This window comes from Dermacentor andersoni, chromosome 8 (genome assembly GCF_023375885.2).
Source record: "Dermacentor andersoni chromosome 8, qqDerAnde1_hic_scaffold, whole genome shotgun sequence".
Lineage (NCBI taxonomy): Eukaryota > Metazoa > Arthropoda > Arachnida > Ixodida > Ixodidae > Dermacentor > Dermacentor andersoni.
This window is the reverse complement of record NC_092821.1, coordinates 117,323,440-117,342,724: the sequence shown is the minus strand read 5'-3', so window position 1 is coordinate 117,342,724 and position 19,285 is coordinate 117,323,440. Positions and strand designations below refer to the sequence as shown.

At 46.2% G+C, this 19,285-nt stretch overlaps 1 protein-coding gene across 12 annotated transcripts in view; it reads right to left on the bottom strand.

Annotated features, from left to right (window-relative positions):
• Positions 1-19,285, bottom strand: part of LOC129384330 (uncharacterized) — a 463,248-nt gene that overhangs the window by 193,475 nt on the left and 250,488 nt on the right. For all 12 annotated transcript variants that reach the window (XR_011896111.1, XR_011896112.1, XR_011896110.1 and 9 more), the window contains one exon: positions 5,773-5,864. Coding sequence is in view for 9 of the 12 variants with exons in the window: in XM_072289858.1 (XP_072145959.1) it covers positions 5,773-5,864 (92 nt within the window). In the remaining 3 variants the exon portion in view is untranslated. The remainder of the gene's footprint in view (positions 1-5,772; positions 5,865-19,285) is intronic.

Genomic DNA, 19,285 nt, shown 5'->3' with positions numbered 1-19,285 from the left:
GCTGAAAATTTTTTTCAGTAGAAACTGATATCGCTTTTACTGAATACATGTCATCTGGCATGATTACGAAATAACCTTCCTTGTCTGATATTACTGGTCTAAGTTCATGCTCCACATAGTAATTAACCAACTGTCGGACAGCGTTAGACTTCTTAATATGAATACTCGATTGTTTATTGCTTGCAATGCACTCTGAAATACAGTGCGAGCGTTCTACTCCCGGGACAAACTTGGTTATGCAACGTCATAGACTTAAAACGTCGACGTGTTTTATGTTAGGCTAAAAACAGTTTTTAGGACCTAAAGCAAGGGTTTTGCAATGGGTATCACTTACGATGGCGTCTCCGAGAACCAGTGCGTCATTTCACAGTGAATTATTAGAAAATGGTTTCCTCTTACTTGCCTGAGTTCTATGAATACGCAATATTGTACAGGCATAGGAATGAAGATACGCGTCTTATGGTAGAAGCATGGCATATCAATAATGGTGGAAGTGCGTGCGTGACAGCCTTCGATTACCTTGCATAAGGAAGAGATCAAATGCCTTAACAGTTACCTCTCACGTAAACCGGCGCGTGCACCCGATTGACACGTGGCGCTACCATCCCGGAGCATGCGCAGATGAGCTTTGTGTCTTCTTTCTTATTTTTGCCTCAGTGCTTCATTTAGTTGATAGTCGGCGTTTTTCTTCTCCACTTCTGATCTCTTGTGTCCGTGTCTGCACGCCTTACCCCTTCTTTGCATTATGAATCCTTACCAACCAGCTCAGCTTTCTGCCGTTCTGGCTTGCCTGCCTTGCCTGCCTTGCCTCGAACCCAACCTGGCCTGCCTGCAGGCCGCGCATGAGTGACGCATGGGTGCGACTCACAGCAGCCACCGGATAAAGAACTCCGCTCACGCAGCGCTTTGTTTTCATGTATGCTATCGGTGGAGGCGCACGTCGCGTGCTTTATCAATGGCGTCATCGGTGAACAGACGACGCGCACTACTCTGGCGCCATCTCGTAGCGATCGTCGCCGCAGAGCACGTCTTGCCCAGCACAATTTCCTTTCATGCTCTCATTTTCACCATACTCTCCTCCTCGCTTCTCCTCCTCCTCCATGCTTTCCTCCTCGCGCTCTCATCCCTCACTGTACTCCGCTTTCACTCTTTCATCTTTCGTTGTGCTCGTTCGCTCCGTTACGACGAGGCGGACGCCGAAGCCGACGCTCAACGCAGGAATCTGTTCCTAAGACCTTCGGTCTAAAACGCGCGAGCAAAGCTGACATTCAGTGCATGTGGTCACCAAAAACTGCAAATGTTTGATTGGCTGGGCTACACCTTTCATGTAGAACGCGTACACAATGATTAATATTTCTTCTACGTAGAAGCGCAGCTCTTTTTCTCCATCAGTATTCAGGAATATCTTTAAAGAAAAGACGTAGTTTGACGGAGAAGCTGCTTTAAAATTTTTTGGCGATTTATTTGAATGGTAGACAACAAAACAGCATCTAATTTAGTGGCTGTAGCGTGATAATTAAATTATTGCCAATGAATTCGAACTGACTGCGTATTTTTATTCCACGCAATGTCCCGGAATTTTGCTGATTTCTTTCACATTACGCGTCCCAATTTTGTCCACACTTTAGTAACATTTTCTTCCTGGCTTTTCTCAACTGGACTTATGATCCAGAGAGCCAATCGCCATTTTCGTCTGAGCAAAAGTGACGTCACAGAGAAATTTCTTGCCAAGTTTGCGCTCTGTGGTTTGTGCTGCAGATGGAAGTCAAGAATAATGCTCCTATTCTTGGGAACAGCATGATATTTACTCCGAAAATAGTGCGCAAGAAAAGATATAGCAGAACTCATCTCCGGATGGCTGTCGACGGTAATGTGATTAGCATTCCAGCAATGTTAACACACACTATGCCTGAAGTTACGTTTATTTAACATGAGTAGTAGTCCTTCCGAGACTCGGTGCTTATGCTATATGCGACATATTTTGACATCATCGCACTTTGATATGCGACTCCCTTGCCGCGATCGCCCATGTGCATGGCGGCATGAAGGCGCCTGTATGACGCCGGCGTACTGGCGACAGTAGAATTATGAAGTAATGAGGTCGATGCAACGACAAAGGCAGCATAACAACGATGACATGATGGCAGTGAGATGTACATTCCTAAACGAGCACGACGGTATAAAATGCTAGTGTGACGACGACGACACGAAGAGAATGAGACGGCAGCCAGCGTGTGACCGGTATGGCGTTATTACGACGGTATGACGACAAGCCGATGTGAGGCTGGAATGACGACCATAGAATGACCACGACGGCATGACAACGTTGGTATGACAACGGATGCATGAAAGTGACTGACTGACGACGACGCATTGATGACAATGTCATAACAGCGGTGCCATAAACACGATTGAATGTCGAAGGCATTATTACGATAGGCTGCAGAAGAAACGACTTCGACGGATTCACGAAGAAAGTACGATGATGGCGCTGCGACCAGAATGGTATGCCACTACGTAAGTGATTACGATGGCAAAACAAGACTGTAAAAACGATGGCATGACAAATGTGTAACGACAGTGGCTTACGAGGATGGCATGACGTGATTGGGACGTCGAAGCCAGAGTAACGACAAAGAAAGGACTGTGACGGCATCACCATGATGGAACGAGAACAAATGCATGACGAGAATGACGTATACGATGGTATAATGACGATGGTATAAGGACAGTAGGATGGCGACGAGTGTCATCATCATCATCATCATCATCATCATCATCATCATCAGCCTGGTTACGCCCACTGCAGGGCAAAGGCCTCTCTCATACTTCTCCAACTGCCCCGGTCATGTACTAACTGTGGCCATGTTGACCCTCCAAACTTCCTAATCTCATCTGCCCACCTAACTTTCTGTCGCCCCCTGCTACGCTTCCCTTCCCTCGGAATCCAGTCCGTAACCCTTAATGACCATCGGTTATCTTCCTTCCTCATTACATGTCCTGCCCATGCCCATTTCTTTTTCTTGATTTCAACTAAGATGTCATTAACGCGCGTTTGTTCCCTCACCCAATCTGCTCTTTTCTTATCCCTTAATGTTACACCTATCATTCTTCTTTCCATAGCTCGTTGCGTCGTCCTCAATTTAAGTAGAACCCTTTTCGTAAGCCTCCAGGTTTCTGCCCCGTACGTGAGTACTGGTAAGACACAGCTGTTATAAACTTTTCTCTTGAGGGATAATGGCAACCTGCTGTTCATGATCTCAGAATGCCTGCCAAACGCACCCCAGCCCATTCTTATTCTTCTGATTATTTCACTCTCATGATCCGGATCAGCAGTCACTACCTGTCCTAAGTAGATGTATTCCCTTACCACTTCCAGTGCTTCACTACCTATTGTAAACTGCTGTTCCCTTCCGACGCTGTTAAACATTACTTTAGTTTTCTGGAGATTAATTTTTAGTCCCACCCTTCTGCTCTGCCTCTCCAGGTCAGTGAGCATGCATTGCAGCTGGTCCCCTGAGTTACTAAGCAAGGCAATATCATCAGCGAAGCTCAAGTTACTAAGGTATTCTCCATTTACTCTTATCCCCAATTCTTCCCAATCCAGGTCTCTGAATACCTCCTGTAAACATGCTGTGAATAGCATTGGAGAGATCGTATCTCGCTGCCTGACGCCTTTCTTTATAGGGATTTTGTTGCTTTCTTTATGGAGGACTACAGTGGCTGTGGAGCCGCTATAGATATCTTTCAGTATTTTTACGTACGGCTCGTCTACACCCTGATTCCGCAATGCCTCCATGACTGCTGAGGTTTCGACTGAATCAAACGCTTTCTCATAATCAATGAAAGCTATATATAATGGTTGGTTATATTCCGCACATTTTTCTATCACCTGATTGATAGTTTGAATATGATCTATTGTTGAGTAGCGTTTACGGAATCCTGCCTGGTCCTTTGGTTGACGGAAGTCTAAGGTGTTCCTGATTCTATTTGCAATTACCTTAGTAAATAGTTTGTAGGCAACGGACAGTAAGCTGATCGGTCTATAATTTTTCAAGTCTTTGGCGTCCCCTTTCTTATGGATTAGGATTATGTTAGCGTTCTTCCAAGATTCCGGTACGCTCGAGGTCATGAGGCATTGTGTAAACAGGGTGGCCAGTTTTTCTAGAACAATCTGCCCACCGTCCTTCAACAAATCTGTTGTTACCTGATCCTCCCCAGCTGCCTTCCCCCTTTGCATAGCTCCCAAGGCTTTCCTTACTTCTTCCGGCGTTACTTGTGGGATTTCGAATTGCTCTAGACTATTTTCTCTTCCATTATCATCGTGGGTTCCACTCGTACTGTATAAATCTCTATAGAACTCCTCAGCCACTTAAACTATCTCATCCATATTAGTATGATATTGCCGGCTTTGTCTCTTAACGCATAGATCTGATTCTTGCCAATTCCTAGTTTCTTCTTCTCTGCTTTTAGGCTTCCTCCGTTCCTGAGAGCTTGTTCAATTCTATCCATATTATATTTCCTTATGTCAGCTGTCTTACGCTTGTTGATTAACTTCGAAAGTTCTGCCAGTTCTATTCTAGCTGTAGGGTTAGAGGCTTTCATACATTGGCGTTTCTTGATCAGATCTTTCGTCTCCTGCGATAGCTTACTGGTATCCTGTCTAACAGAGTTACCGCCGACTTCTATTGCACACTCCTTAATGATGCCCACAAGATTGTCGTTCATTGCTTCAACACTAAGGTCCTCTTCCTGAGTTAAAGCCGAATAACTGTTCTGTAGCTTGATCTGGAATTCCTCTATTTTACCTCTTACCGCTAACTCATTGATCGGCTTCTTATGTACCAGTTTCTTCCGTTCCCTCCTCAAGTCTAGGCTAATTCGAGTTCTTACCATCCTGTGGTCACGAGTGTATATGTTGACAATGGCGCTACGACGAATTTGCACATGGCATGTAATCAGCATGACGACGACGGCGTGATGGCGACGGTACGACCACGACGGCATGACTATGATGGTATGGCAGCGGATGCATGATAGTGACTGTCTGACGGCAACGATATGAGAACGACAGTATAATCACGATTGAATGGCGGCAGTAGAACTGCAACAGACTGACGAAGAAAGACGATAACATGATAACAGTCGTTAGACGAAACTTGAATTTAGACGATGCAATGACCGCGACGGCATCACAACCACAAGCACACATAGTGGCAAACGCAATTAGACAAATTGTGCTGCTGGGTCGGCATGACAGAATAGATAGATAGATAGATAGATAGATAGATAGATAGATAGATAGATAGATAGATAGATAGATAGATAGATAGATAGATAGATAGATAGATAGATAGATAGATAGATAGATAGATAGATAGATAGATAGATAGATAGATAGATAGATAGATAGATAGATAGATAGATAGATAGATAGATAGATAGATAGATAGATAGATAGATAGATAGATAGATAGATAGATAGATAGATAGATAGATAGATAGATAGATAGATAGATAGAAAAGTGGATGTGTTCAAAGTGGCTGAAGTAGGCAACCAATGCTACTCACAGTAAAGATATAAAGAATGGCTAATGAAGAAAATTCGTCGCACAAGCTTCACAAACCTTTTGTTATATCTTGATACAAGGGGTTAGTAGTAAGAATCAGTTTTAAGCAACCCTATTTTTCTACGTGCTAATAGCAGTAATAGTGTTTTGTTGGTTCTTTACGTAACAAGATATAGTAGGACAGTATTTCATATTTACTTACCCTTCGAAGTCTGCATTCATGTATTTGTATTTCCCCGTCACGACTGCCCAATCTCCAGCCCACAAGTAGTTATCAAATGAACGAAATTGCAGCTGAAAGAAATGAAAATGTTAAACAAAATTATTTACAACTAACGTCTATTACCTTTCATTTAAGATGCTATTCATAACGCTGCGCTACATGCTGTATTGCGATCAACATTATACGGACACTCGAGACGCGTTTTTGCCGTCGTCGTTGTCGCCGACGTCATTAGGACGGCATAGAAGAGACCAGCAAAAGTTGTATTTGAAGTTCTCCAGAGACGTGGGTGAACCATAGTTGACTCGGCTGCAGAAACAACCAAGCCAATTCGACGCACTGACCGCAATCTCTTCAAACGACTCAGCCATGAAGCCAGGACAGCGTTTTGCTTTCCGCTTCTGGCATTAGCCTTCTACCCAGAGGCACGAGCTTCCCTGCTGATAAGCTGCGCATACCACTCCATGTTGCATAGATAGGTCTTACTGTAGGATATAAAATGTTAAACTAAATCAATCTAATTGCTTGATGAGCTGCTGACAAACGCCGATAGCTTTCTGTCGGTCTTGTCTGCAGCACCACTGAAGTACAGCGCTTGTAATGTGCGTCCGGTGCGTCTCATCCCGCCATCATTGTGAGACACCTGCTTTCGGCAGGACGCTGTCTTTTCTGACGTAGCAGCAGTTGCGTGGTGTGCTGCGGAGAGGCATCATATTACGCTTGTGTATTGTTACGACCAACACCGTCCGAGTAGTTTGAGCGAACGCTATGCTATCTGTATTTCACCCTAACAATTTTATTGCGATTAGCATTCTTAGCATATTTCAGCCACATTGAGCCTATCTGTCTATCTATCTAGCTATCTCCCTAATATAGTGAAACTGAATTTAAAAGAGTGACATGGTATGAAATGAAAATCGCGGTGACCATGTGTTAAATAGAGTTCATAGTTCGAGAGCGTTTACAGTTGGATCTGCACAACAGAACAAGGCAAGCGGTATCACGAAGTTTAGAACAAGACGCAAGGGGACTAGTCAAGATGGAAATGACAAAATTTGGTGGAGGAACTTTAGAGTGTATTCCCTTCCGGGCTCAATACAAGTAAACAGTTCACCTTAGACGTAAAACAAGCAAGCGACAAAACCTAAAATATTTCTTAGCATCTTTAACCGGAAAGGCAGCGCCTACTAAAAAAGAGCTTCAGTATTCTGCTGATGCCTGTGTAAAGATGCGTCAAATGCAACATGAACTTTTGTTGTGGCTCGGTCTTATTGAATAACCGCTTGATGTGGCATGTAGTAACACAACGTCGTCAGTGGATCTGAGGATTTTTCAACTTCTTCCGCGACTCCCAAGGTCATATATTCTGAGATCGCGTGATCGTAGCAATGCAGCATGTCTTGGCTTTTCTTTAACTTTTCCTTCAGTTGGAGGAGTCTTTTCATGGCATTTTCCTTGCTGATGTCTAAGTTAACGTTTCCTTTCCACGGCAAGGTGACTTGATAATGACCTTTTAATTGTACTATACTATTCTCGAATTATTCTAAAATTTCAGCTTCTGTAGTATTGCAACTATGTTTTGTGATCCCCGATCATTCCAAGCTTCGAAACCTTTGCAGCTCTTGATGAAGCGTTGTTTCCGCAGCTTTGACCTTCATAACCATGACCGCTTCATTTCGGGCTTGAATTATTTTGGTTTGGTTGGCTCCGGTGGACCTTGCAGTATCCTACCCAGTATTGTCTCGAATGCCCACTGCCTTCTTTCGGTTTTTCCAGTTCTACCAGTGAAGAACTCCAAATAATAATATGAGCCGATGGGCAGTCCTACAGTGCCTGTTGCAGCCATCTCAGTTTTGTCATCCGCCACTAGTAGGTTTAGTTGTTTCATTTTCTCGTTGATTTTCTGATTTGGAGAACGTAGACAACTGTCATATGATGTCGACTCGTAAAGTTTCGATTACCGTGGCTGATTTCGTTTTCGCCTTGCTATAGTTACTTCCACAGCGTCCATTATTTAAATTTTTCGTCTCCTCCGAACGAACCAATTGCCGACCATTCCTGACGTATTATCTTCACAACTATTTCTTTTGTTAATCCAGCTTCAATAAATATCCGCTGGCTTCCGCTGTTAATTACCAACCGGCAATGTCTGCTACCCTTTTCTCCCCCTATCCAAGCTACAGCCATCTGCGAATGCGTGAAATTACGCTTTAGATCATCAGTTCTCTGTACAGTAGATGTCATTGAATTCCCTTGCTGTGTTTTCACGTGCTTAAGCTTCGCCTTCAAGAGTGGCACGCGATAGCGTTATCGCATCCCATTCGCACCGCCCACTCAAAACGATCTACGCGAGCCGACCGTCGTGATCGGCACGCACAACCGGGCCGCGACGCGCGATGGAGGCGGTCGCGATCATGGGGCGAGTGGCGCGCCACTTGTCGGGGCAGCGCCGTAAATTGTGAGGAGGGGGTCTTCTGTGTTCGCCGCATGATGGCCCCGCGTGTGCACAGAGCGCAGAAGAAATGTAGCGGAAACGTACTTGGCTACTCGTGTAATTGCGACTTCTGTAATTTACATGCTCATAATTGTCGATATAACCGCAGTATAACTTTCTACGGCACGTTTCTAAGGCAACACCGCATTCACTAGAGGCGCTTTTGTCCCACTTTCAACTATCAAACTCGTGGAGGTGTGGTAGCGTCTCCGTCTCACACAACTGTGACCCTCGTTCGATTCCCACCCAGCCGATCTTGCATGTTGTTTTTTATTTATGAATTATCTTCCGGAATTTTTCGCTCACGGCCAACGCCACCGACACCGACGACACCGGCTTTTCTGCGACACGAGCCCCTTAACGCTGCCGCCTTAATACGCGCGGTGTGCGTTGGCGGGATACATCTCAAATGTGCTTTGTTCTTGGTGAGAATGGCCTTTTTTTCCCTTACTTGGAATGTTCCGAAGAAAATACTCAGTTGCATGGTGTTCCTGCTCGCACAACAAGCAGTTTTTCTTTTCTGAGCTATAAAAGCTGGAAGTTGTTCGAAGCCGTCGGCTGTTATCCCTTGGCTTCACAGCTATCCTTGCCTGTTCACAATGTGTTTCTTCCCGATAAGGTATTTGCTCTAGCAGAAAGGACATATTCTGTCCAGCTTTTCCTCACATTCTTTTCCTGTTGTGCTGCCTTGCGCCCTAGCTTCCATGGCTGAGCAGCTTTTCATTTCTTCTTTTGACTTGAACTGCTCTGATAACTCAGAGGAAAATGCTCTTTTCAACGCTGTCAACAAGATCGGTGCGAAACTCTCAGTATCCACCTTCAACAATTTGAGTGCCAGTATGTGGACTTGCCCATTGCGCGCTAGCTAATGTACACTATCAGTTTCATGCGCTGACCTCACTTTCGCTAGGCTGAGTAGCTCGTTCATGTGCAGCTCCACTAATTATTCATGAATTCAGAAAGTTGGTTATATCATTTTTATCGCTTCATCATAATTTTTATCTGCAGAGTACTGAAGCCATTCTATAACGTACGCTGTCCTTCCGGTTAGAGATGCTAATTGAAATTTTCTCCGCTACACATGTTAGGTTTTAGGTGAACTGCTGATTTGTAATGAGCTCAGAAACAATTCCACTCCAAAGTTCTTCTGCCAAACTTTCTCATTTCCAGTTAAGTGGTTTAACTACTTCTTTCCGTCTTGTTCTGTACTTGGTGATGCCATAGATGCCGAATGCCTCGTTCTCTGACTCCTGTCCAACTGTACAGGCTCTCGAGCTCTAAACTCTATATTGGGGCACTATAACGTAAAGCTATTCCAAACTTCTCTATTCCAATTCTCCAATCAGCCATCCGCGATTGGTCACAAATTTCTTCGGGCCACCCCCACTCTGTCTGTCCGTCAAGCGACGCCACGCAAACCGTGATAGCTCCCCATCTGATATGACGGGCGCACTCTAATTATGCCTCATTGAACTGAGCACTAGGAAAATTGTTATTTCTGATTTGACGCATTTTCGCCATAAGCCCTCCGCTATTGGTCAAAAGTTTTCGCCTTGCACCCACTTCACCTGCCTGTCACGCGACGTCCCAAAACCACAAGTTCTCCCCGCGTCAAAGTGACGTGTACGCGTTAAAGATGCATTATTATGCCGAATAAAACTGAGCTTTTTCTTTGAATAGCAGAAGGCTGCCCCGTTCCGAAAGGAATAAAAAATGGCTGCCGCAGATCGCTGAGGCACTGGCTACTCGCACCTGCCGGACAGCATCAGTTTATTTGCATACAATAAAACATTTTACGTGGTCGTGCAACATTTTCAAGCACTTTCGGCACGTTTACGACCTCGCTCTGCCCACTCTTATTTGCTGAGGATCCGTTTTGGCGGCATTCTTGACCTTCCGTTGCACGTCGCTGCGGTTTTGGACCACCACCGCAAGCTAAGTAAGGGAAAATGGACCAATCGCAGACGGCGGCACCACCCTCTTCATCCCGTTATTGATTTTCAGTGCAGTGGCTCGGCCACATCGAATCCCTCTCCACTTCTTCTCGCCTCTTATCAGCCAGTTAGAGAAGACGAACCGCTCAATGTAGGCAATGTTATTCGTTTTTAAAGCAAACAAAAGTACCCGGCTATAAGTGAAGAGAGCGTTTGATTGGTCTGTTCAGACAACCCTGCGGGTTCACCGCCCGATGCTTTCGTCGGCCGTTACGCAACTTTGACGTTAGGAGATTCGAATAAAAACATATTGGAATAGTTTTACGTTATTGGGCCCTTGATTACACGACCATTGTTATTTTCATGTCATACTGCATTATTCTTTCAAATTCAGCTTCGCCAGTTCCTTCTGCTAGAAACTTGCCCATTTGCTCATTGGTGTTCTTGAGGCTTTCGCTTATTACCTTTAGATGTGCCCCCGTTGTTAGGAACTGTTCGCTGTTAGCTCCATTAATTTGTTCGGATGCGTTGATGAGCTTCGTGATCTAGGAGCGAAGCGCTTTCTTTTTTTTTTTCGTTCATTTCTAGGTGGGTAACGATGGCGTCTTACTTGTCAGTCAGCCATTCCGATGCTTATGGTTTTCAATTCGGTATCGTTGCTCAATCCACGTCGAACTCCTTCCCGAGCGCCGTTTCCTACTCTGCTGCTTCTTTGCAGGTTGACCGCCTTTGTGGGTGAGGAGGTACTATGCTGGTCACGGCACGATTGTTAAAACTATCAGGACCGATGACTTCTTTGAAGATCAACAGTCTATTAAAGCAGCATGCGCTCGGAACCTGGAGCCATTCTTTTGTTCTTCGTCTTCAAGTGCCTTGATGATCTTATTCTGCAATATTCATTGTCGTCATGGTGTCGTCGTCATTCATCGCCATGAAAGCATAGTCATATTATTGTTGTCACGTCGTTCCCTCATGCCATTTCATTCAATTTCGCATCCCCATCATATTGTCATGGTGGTGTCGCTGTCACTGAGCTTCGGAATTCTCTTTGTTACGCCCTCCTCGTCACGCCGACTTCACCATGCCATCGCAATCATGCCAGCACCGTATCATGTCGTCCTCAAGCTTCATTGTGATGCGGTCATCATCCTACAATTGTTATTACTCCAACATTGTCATCCCATGGTCTTCATGCCATCATTATCACATCATCGTCATCCCCTCGATGTGATGCCATTGTCTTTTTTGCACCGCCGTCATGCAGCTTGGCATGCAGTCGTAGTCGTTCCATCGGCATCATTCCAACAACTACATTATGTCGTCGTCGTACTGTCGTCTTCATGCCAGCGTCGTCAGTAACGGTCATGCCACCTTGTAATATCGTTGTTCTCATGTCATTGTCGCCATTGACTCATCGTCACACCATCTTCGTCACCCACCGTGGTTGCTCAGTGGCTATGGTGTTGGGCTGCCGAGCACGAGGTCGCGGCATCGGATCCCGGTCATGGCGGCCACATTTCGGTTAGGGCGAAATGCGAAAACACCCGTTTACTTAGATTTAGGTGTACGTTAAAGAACCCCAGGTAGTCGGAATTTCCGGAGTCCTCCCCTACAGCATGCCTCATAATCAGAAAGTTATTTTGGCACGTAAAACCCCATACTTCTTTATCTTCGTCATGCCGTTGCGTCATGTCTTGCAACAGCATCCCGTCTTTGTGTCATTGTCTCCGTCGTACCATAGTCGACAGTATGGCGTTGTCATCCCATGGTATTCATGCTATCCTCGTCACATTGTCGTCACATTGTCGTCATACTATCGTCATCTTTGCATCGTCGTCACACCGTCCTCATAATGCCATAGTCATCAGTCCAGCGTTCTCACCCCATAGTATTCATTCCACCGTCGTCATGTCATTGTCATTTTTGCATTGGTTTTATGCAGCTGTCTTAATGCAATTGCGGTCGTTCCAACATGTTCATTTTGTCGTAGAGATTGCAGTGTAGTCACGCAAGTGTTGTCATATTATCGTATCCATTATATATATCGTCGTCACTGCGTCCAGTCGACACAGTAGTCTTCATGCCATCGTGACCGCTCCGTCAACGTTATTCCTGCATCGTGATGTGGGACATGCGATACTTTGTGCAGCAAGTTTACGTTGATCCAAGTGGTTCCTAGTGAACATTTGTTCAAATGTTTCTCGTGGTGTTTAGTTCCAAATTATCGCTAGCCAGAACAGCGCTCTTCAGAAACGCAAGTGATAGCTTGACTTAAACCGATTCGCAGAGCTGCTAGCCGGAACCGATTTTTTCTATTTTGCTAAATTAACTTTATTGTTCCTCGTACTGTTGCTTTTCCTTATCCATGATGGCGTCTGACGCATGTGCGCAGGGGGCACGCATGTGAGCGGAGTGAAAACACTGGTGTCAGTGTGTTATGAGGTTCTTTCTATAGAATTGTCGCTCCTGAGGCAAAACCTGAGCAAATAAAAATAAGAAAAAATTTGTTGCGCAAACCCATTCATTAAACAAGCGACAGGACGATACAAACCCTACTAGCATACATAGTTAGTAAAACATAAAAGCTGAAATTCAAGGGAGCCCACAGTTTGATAATATGCACTGTAGCAGCGAGATGGACTGGGCCGGGTGGAGACGTACGCAATATTGTGATTGGAGTAGCGGCAGTGAGGTCAGGCACCATCGAAACAAAGACCTGGCCACCCCCAGGCGAATACAAGGTATTTAAAAATGCAGGAGGCTATATAACTACGACGTCGGGAACGTGAGGTTGCCTTGGCAGGTTAGATGCCTCCATGCTGGATATGAAGTCTAGTGGCTACGCTTGTGTCCCGTCGCACGGGATTCACTACTCCGACGTGGTAAGGCCCCTTCCTTTCCTGCGACCTGAAGAATGTTGTGGCCGCGCTTCTGATAGGTTGACCTGGTCTAGTGGGAGACACGAAGCATGGGCCTGGTGCCCGACGGCTTCACTCCTGCGTCCGGAAAAGTGGTGAACCTCTTCCTCCACGCTGACTTGCTCTTCAACCTCTCTCCGGATTCTTTTTCTCCTTTCCTCTCCTTCGGCACTGCTATGTAGGTCACTCACTGGCTGAATGCTTCATGTTTTAAATTCTTGTCTCGTACCACCGCCGTCGACGCCGTCTATAATTTTGCTGCATTCACTGCAGAATTCTGGCATTCTACGGTTGGCATCCCAGAACGCTTCGTCGGCCTCAAGGACTGGCCACCGCCTGAGGAAGGGGGGCTCAGGTAGGGCTAGTCTTCTGGACCTCCGCCTTCCTTGAATCCAGCAAGGACATTTAATAAATTTTTCTCTCTTTCTCGCAATACGCTTCCGTAGTACGTAATCCTGTCCGCTAAAGTTGCAGGGCCTAGAAGGCTGTCGAGACACATCCATTCGTAGTCTATACATTTAGCTTACACAAAATCGTGGCTGGCGCAGTTTAACACCCCACCGACAGTGCACGGTTACTCGTCAAGATCAACACCTGATACCACAGACCAGTACAGTAGGCCGGATCCAGCAGTTAGGTATGCTTAGAATGGAAAGACATAATCGGCCAATATTGGAATGCATTCTATTGAACTGAGACAATGCACATGTGCAGTTCATTCGCGAAGACGTCACAGTGCGAAGTTTGTAGGGGCGAGTCCTAGGCCGAATGAAGGAGTCGATTCGACAGAACCACTCTAAGTACACACTTTGTTCCAGGACAATTTTCTACCACAACAATGAAGAAAGCAGTACTTCAGGTGTTTTAGAAGCAAAGCTACTTTTGGTGGCCCGCGCGTCCGAGAGGCACAAGCACGTTTGGTCCATCTGAATGGTCCAGATATTTTCAGCTTTCGTTCGAGTCTGGTTCAATGGACATGGATTCATATGGATGCTTGATGGGAGAAAGAGAGAGGAAAAGCAAGAACGAAAAGCATCGAGGTTTACCATGCCCGAGCCAGGTTGGCTACACTCCACTGGGGGAAGGGAAACATTAGGAGAAAAATAGAAAGTTCGCTGTGGATATCACCGACATAGTAACATTTCTCTGCTTTATATCACAAATTCTCACTCACTCAATGAGGGAAACGGCTGTTTCTGGTGTCATGGCCTCTAAAGAACTGCTGCCGCTAGATGTTATGATGAAACACCGGAGCTATCTTAGACTGAAGCATTGAAGGGTTGAAATGCCTGAAGGCCAGTCGAGGGCCTCGGCGGAGGTTTCTAATGGTTCTTTGGGGAGCTTGAAGTCGAGAAGGCTAATCATACACCACTTCGGCAATGGACGGTGCTGTAATCTAGGCTCTCGCGCAAGCTATGCCACTGGCATGGCAGGCGAGCGCTATCACCCTACGTTGACGGAAGAGTAGTCCGTGAGATGCGGCCGCTCCTCCCGCCCATGCAAGATTTAAGAAACATGCATGCACGCCCACTCGCAGCTCAAGCGTGACGCACCAGCAGTTCTATAAGGCTTTTGTTCGTTGTGCAGAAGCATTTTAAAACAAATAGGCTTATTTGGCTCGTTGATCTGTCGTCGCGTTTTGTGATTTCTGGTCGGTGGTCGGACTTTCATTACTGATACAAAGGCCCCCACGCAAAGGGGGCACGCTCTGGTGCAACCGAGTTGCGGGGAGCTACGTAAATACATCATAATAAAAGTAAAAAGGGCGATACAACCTCCAGCTGAAGTCTATGAAAGACAGTCTTGCTGAGCGATTTAGAGGTGATATATGAGGAGCCACGGCGCAAAGCACTTCATTGCGTCACGCCTCTTCTGAGGACAGTAGGAGTGGTGCCATACTCAAAATGTTTTAAGACAAAGTCTTTACGAGTTACCAGCATTCTTCCGCATCGAGTATGTTTCTAGCGTTTTATCCTGGGATGAAAACCGATACAGTGCAGCATAAAGATTCGGGGCGATCTGAGATACTGTGGCAAAGTGTCGGACTGCTGCCCTTGAGGAACGCTTGAAAGGTGGGTTCCACACTGCCTTAAATGGATGAAAGTTCAATCAAAGAAAACTTTCAACTAAACCTTTCTTTAGGATATAATAGAACACGGAACACTTGCTTTTACCAAATTACTTCTCCCACATTTCCCGACCGAATGTGCACGCTTGCGAAAAAGTCAACAAGACTTTTGTAGATGCTCTAAAGCGGCAAGGCCTAGGTAAGAACCTAGATGGCGCCGACGGAGACCGTGTCCCCAACCTAGAAGCTGAGGATGGTATAGAGGTGCAAAAAGTAAGAGGTAGCGTGAGAAAGCAGCCCAGCTGCATTTCAACGAGCCGGTTTCGCCATCGGCCATTTCGACTACCCGAATTTACCGTTGAAATTTCAGCCATTCTGGGCAGAGTCGAACCCAACTTACATGGCTTGCTCAAGGCCAGCAGTACGACGCTTGAGTAGAGTAGCACACATCGACACAGATCTTCAGGCTGCGCTTTATCAGGAATCATCTCAAGGTACGAGGCTAGAAATACACTCGACGTTTTCAAAAAAGTTTAAGAGAGACATAGAAGAATTTTTAGAAAATCGTAATTTGATAAAGAAGTGTTTGGGGCTGTATTCTATTCTCAAGGAAAGCATTAGACAATTAGGCAATAAACGAAGGATGCGTATTCACTAGCTCCTGCCGAAATACACCTGAGAGGCGACATGTTTTTTCTCCGCATATATTGTGCCAATTTTGAAGAGGTTTGTTGGATGTCAATACAAAACACTATCGACGGTATGGACTTTATGTACGCGCACACACACTCAGACGCACGCACACACGTGCTCACACATGCACGCCTACACAAACACGCACACATTTGCGCACGCACAAGCAGACGCGCGCGATCACACAAACACGTACATGCACAAAAACACGCACATAGCGCGCACACTAACACGCCTGCACAAACATGCAGGCAGACACATATCCATCTATTCACGAACGCACACACACACACAAAGCTAGCCGAAAACATGCTGAGGAAGACATGTGAACAACAGCACCACACCAGAGACAACCACTATGGCGCCTGTGCTACCGGAAGGCTACCCTTACCTTTCCTCGAACTATTCAGATTCGCTACAGAATAAAATGGGGTGCACATTTGTTGAATCCCAGGTCTTGGCTTTGACAAGGTCCAAAGCAGAATAATTAGCTCAGCAGCTGCATTACGACGAGAAAGAAAGCACAGAAAAATAGGGTGAAACAGATAGCTATCGAGACGCAGTAAAGCCGGAGGAGGAAATCGTTCCGATTTTCCCGGAAGAAAATCAGGAAGAGAGTCATGCCGAGAAGCCGCAAAAAAAAAAAAAAAAAAAAAAAGATATGCAGATCCCACGCACTGCGGGCACCGATGAAGCAAAGCTTTGTTTGTCTGTTGACGTTATTTGGCGCTGATATATTGACGGCACACGACAGTCGTGACGGGATGTGAAATGTTACCTGCCTGCTCCGCTCGACGCTTTATGCGAGCCTTCGTCTCGTCGGCACTAAGTGCACGCTTCGGCGCCATTCTGGGTTGTAGCGCTGTAGCTCGCAAAAGTGTCTCCTTATGGATATATATATATATATATATATATATATTCCCTCGCTAATATTCTCCCCACCTCCTCTCTCTACAGCTGTTGCTTTTGCGGGGGAGCACGGAGACAAGCGCGGAAGCTACTGCAAATTATTTTGAGGGGTCACGCCTCCAGAGGGCGCATGCAGAGGCGACGCGGCGACAAGGCGACGCGGAGAGGCGCGGATCTTGTGGCGAATGGACGTGTTTTCGGGGCTCCGTGGCGGTGACGAAATCATAAGTTTTTGTGCATGCTTTGAACTTGCTTCTGTTTTCATTTGCAGATTTTTTTCCTTTAAATAGTAATTGGGTGGTTTTCTTTTTCTTTCCTTTTTTTGTCTCTCGTATTTTGGAAGCAAGGGTGTGCTTCGTGTACATTTGTTTTCGTAGGAGGGTTAGAGCGTCCTATCGTGCCACGTGCTCCAACACGTGCAGCCGGGTGGGACGTTGAGTGTTTGTAGTCTTTAAATGGGAGCTTGGAAGTGTCTAGACAAACAGCAATTAGTGGTCTTACTGTGCGTGTTTTGGTAGGAAAGTGAGAGCGTGGCTGCGTGGTTGAGCGCGTGCGAGAGCGTGTTATACCTTCGGTCTCTGCGGCATTGATTGCTTTCGAAACAGTGGTGAGGGTTGCTTTGCGACATTTAGGGATTTGAATCCTGTGCCTAATGATTTTTGCTAAAAGGCACGCGCTCTGCATTGATATAGTATTATACTATTTGCATCAATCGTAGCATTATTATAATATTGTAGCATTTGCAAGACGCCGTGCAATACATGGCGAGAAAGACGGGAAAGCAAGCAGTGCGCCGGCGGTCCCTCAAGGCAGATGAGGAGACGGGTGAGAATGGAGAGGGCATCGAATCAACCGACCCACAATGTGATGTCGATACTAGGCTGCAGAAAATGGAGGCTTTTCAGGAAGAGCTTCTGAAACAGGTGCAAGAGCTCAAAAATGTGCTAAACAGGGAGCGGGATGCACGGAAAGTAGTTGGAAAGAGACTTGAAGCAGCCGAGAAAAAGCTGAACAGGACCGCCATTGTGAACATGAATGTGCGTGACAATGGAACGCAGACCCCCGACGCGACAGGCGAGGGAGGGTCAGCGGAATACGTGGAATGCATGCAGCGTGATGAAGGGTTAGCTGGAAAGAGCGGCACCTACCTTGAGGCCACCACGCGGAAAAAGCAGGAGCCCAGGGGACTACGCCCCTTGTCGAGTCCGAACCACGTGGAAAAGGAAGAAGGGAAGCAGGGCGAAGTATGAGAGAGTGAAAGGGTGATTATCGCTGGCGACTCAAACCTCGCTGGGTGCTCAAAAGCAATTGTGGAGAGGGTGAAAGGCGACAACAAAGTGGCGATAGGGACCTTTCCAGGGCGGACACTGGGTTCTGTCATGGAGCGAGCAAAAGAAAAGCTCGCGGAAAATGCCCACGTGCGCAACCTTGTCATAGTCGCAGGTGGGATAAATGATGTCCTAAACAGGAAAGGGCCAGGACTAGCCCATCGCTTGGCGAAGGGAGTGGACGACTTGTGCGAGCTATCCCCTCAGGTGCAGGTCGTGGTGTGCATGGTGCCGGAGGTGCCTGTACGTGACAGTCACGTAAAAAGAGCGGTAGTGGCTGCTAATGAGGCAATATGGAAAATGAGCCGAAAGAAAGGCTTCCAGGTTGTCGAAGTAGGTTGTCGAAGGCGGGTCCCTTAAAAGAAGAAACTTCTGTCAAGGTAGTGGAATCTCTGCTTTCTATATTTTCGCGCCGCAGTTTTCCGGCAGAAATACGATCGGACTATATGCAGTTTCCACCAGTCACAACTTTTCTCGGGAAATGTGGCGTTAGAATTTTACATAGCTTGGTCTACTATCCTCAAAGCAACAGCGCAGAGAGACGGCATTCCGTCATTGAAAAAGAAGCTATGAGAGCTGTTTGCGATTAAAGGAAGTGCGACTGCGACTGTTACCTGCTGCGAATACTCTGTGGTGCGTACGGTGCCACACGAGGGAACAGGGTTTGCCTTGGCAGAATTTGTATATAGCCAAAAGATTTGCGGTTTCCTGAGGCTAGTCCGTGAGCTATGGGAAGAGGACCAGGTGCCCAAACATGTGCTTGAGTATGTCCCGGACCTGGTGCAAAGGTCACATGCCTCTCGTGAGACGTTGAAGTGTAATATAGAAGTAGCGCAAGGCACTTCAAAACGGTATTAAAGAGGAATGCGACGAAGCCATCATTCGACACTGGCGACAAAGTGATGATCTTGTGGCTAAATCACCAAAATAAACCGGAAGTCCAGTGAGATGGAACCGCCGATGTTATGATCGGATTTGAAATGTGAATTATCTCGTGCAGTTACCTCGGCGTAGACGCGAGGAACGAGTTTATCATGTAACCTCAATGAAACCCTTCCTTGAGCGAACAGCAATTGTCAGCAGAGGTGTCAATGTTTCAGGGGACATTCCACTTATAGTTACCTTGTCCTCGTGGGAAAACGGGCCCT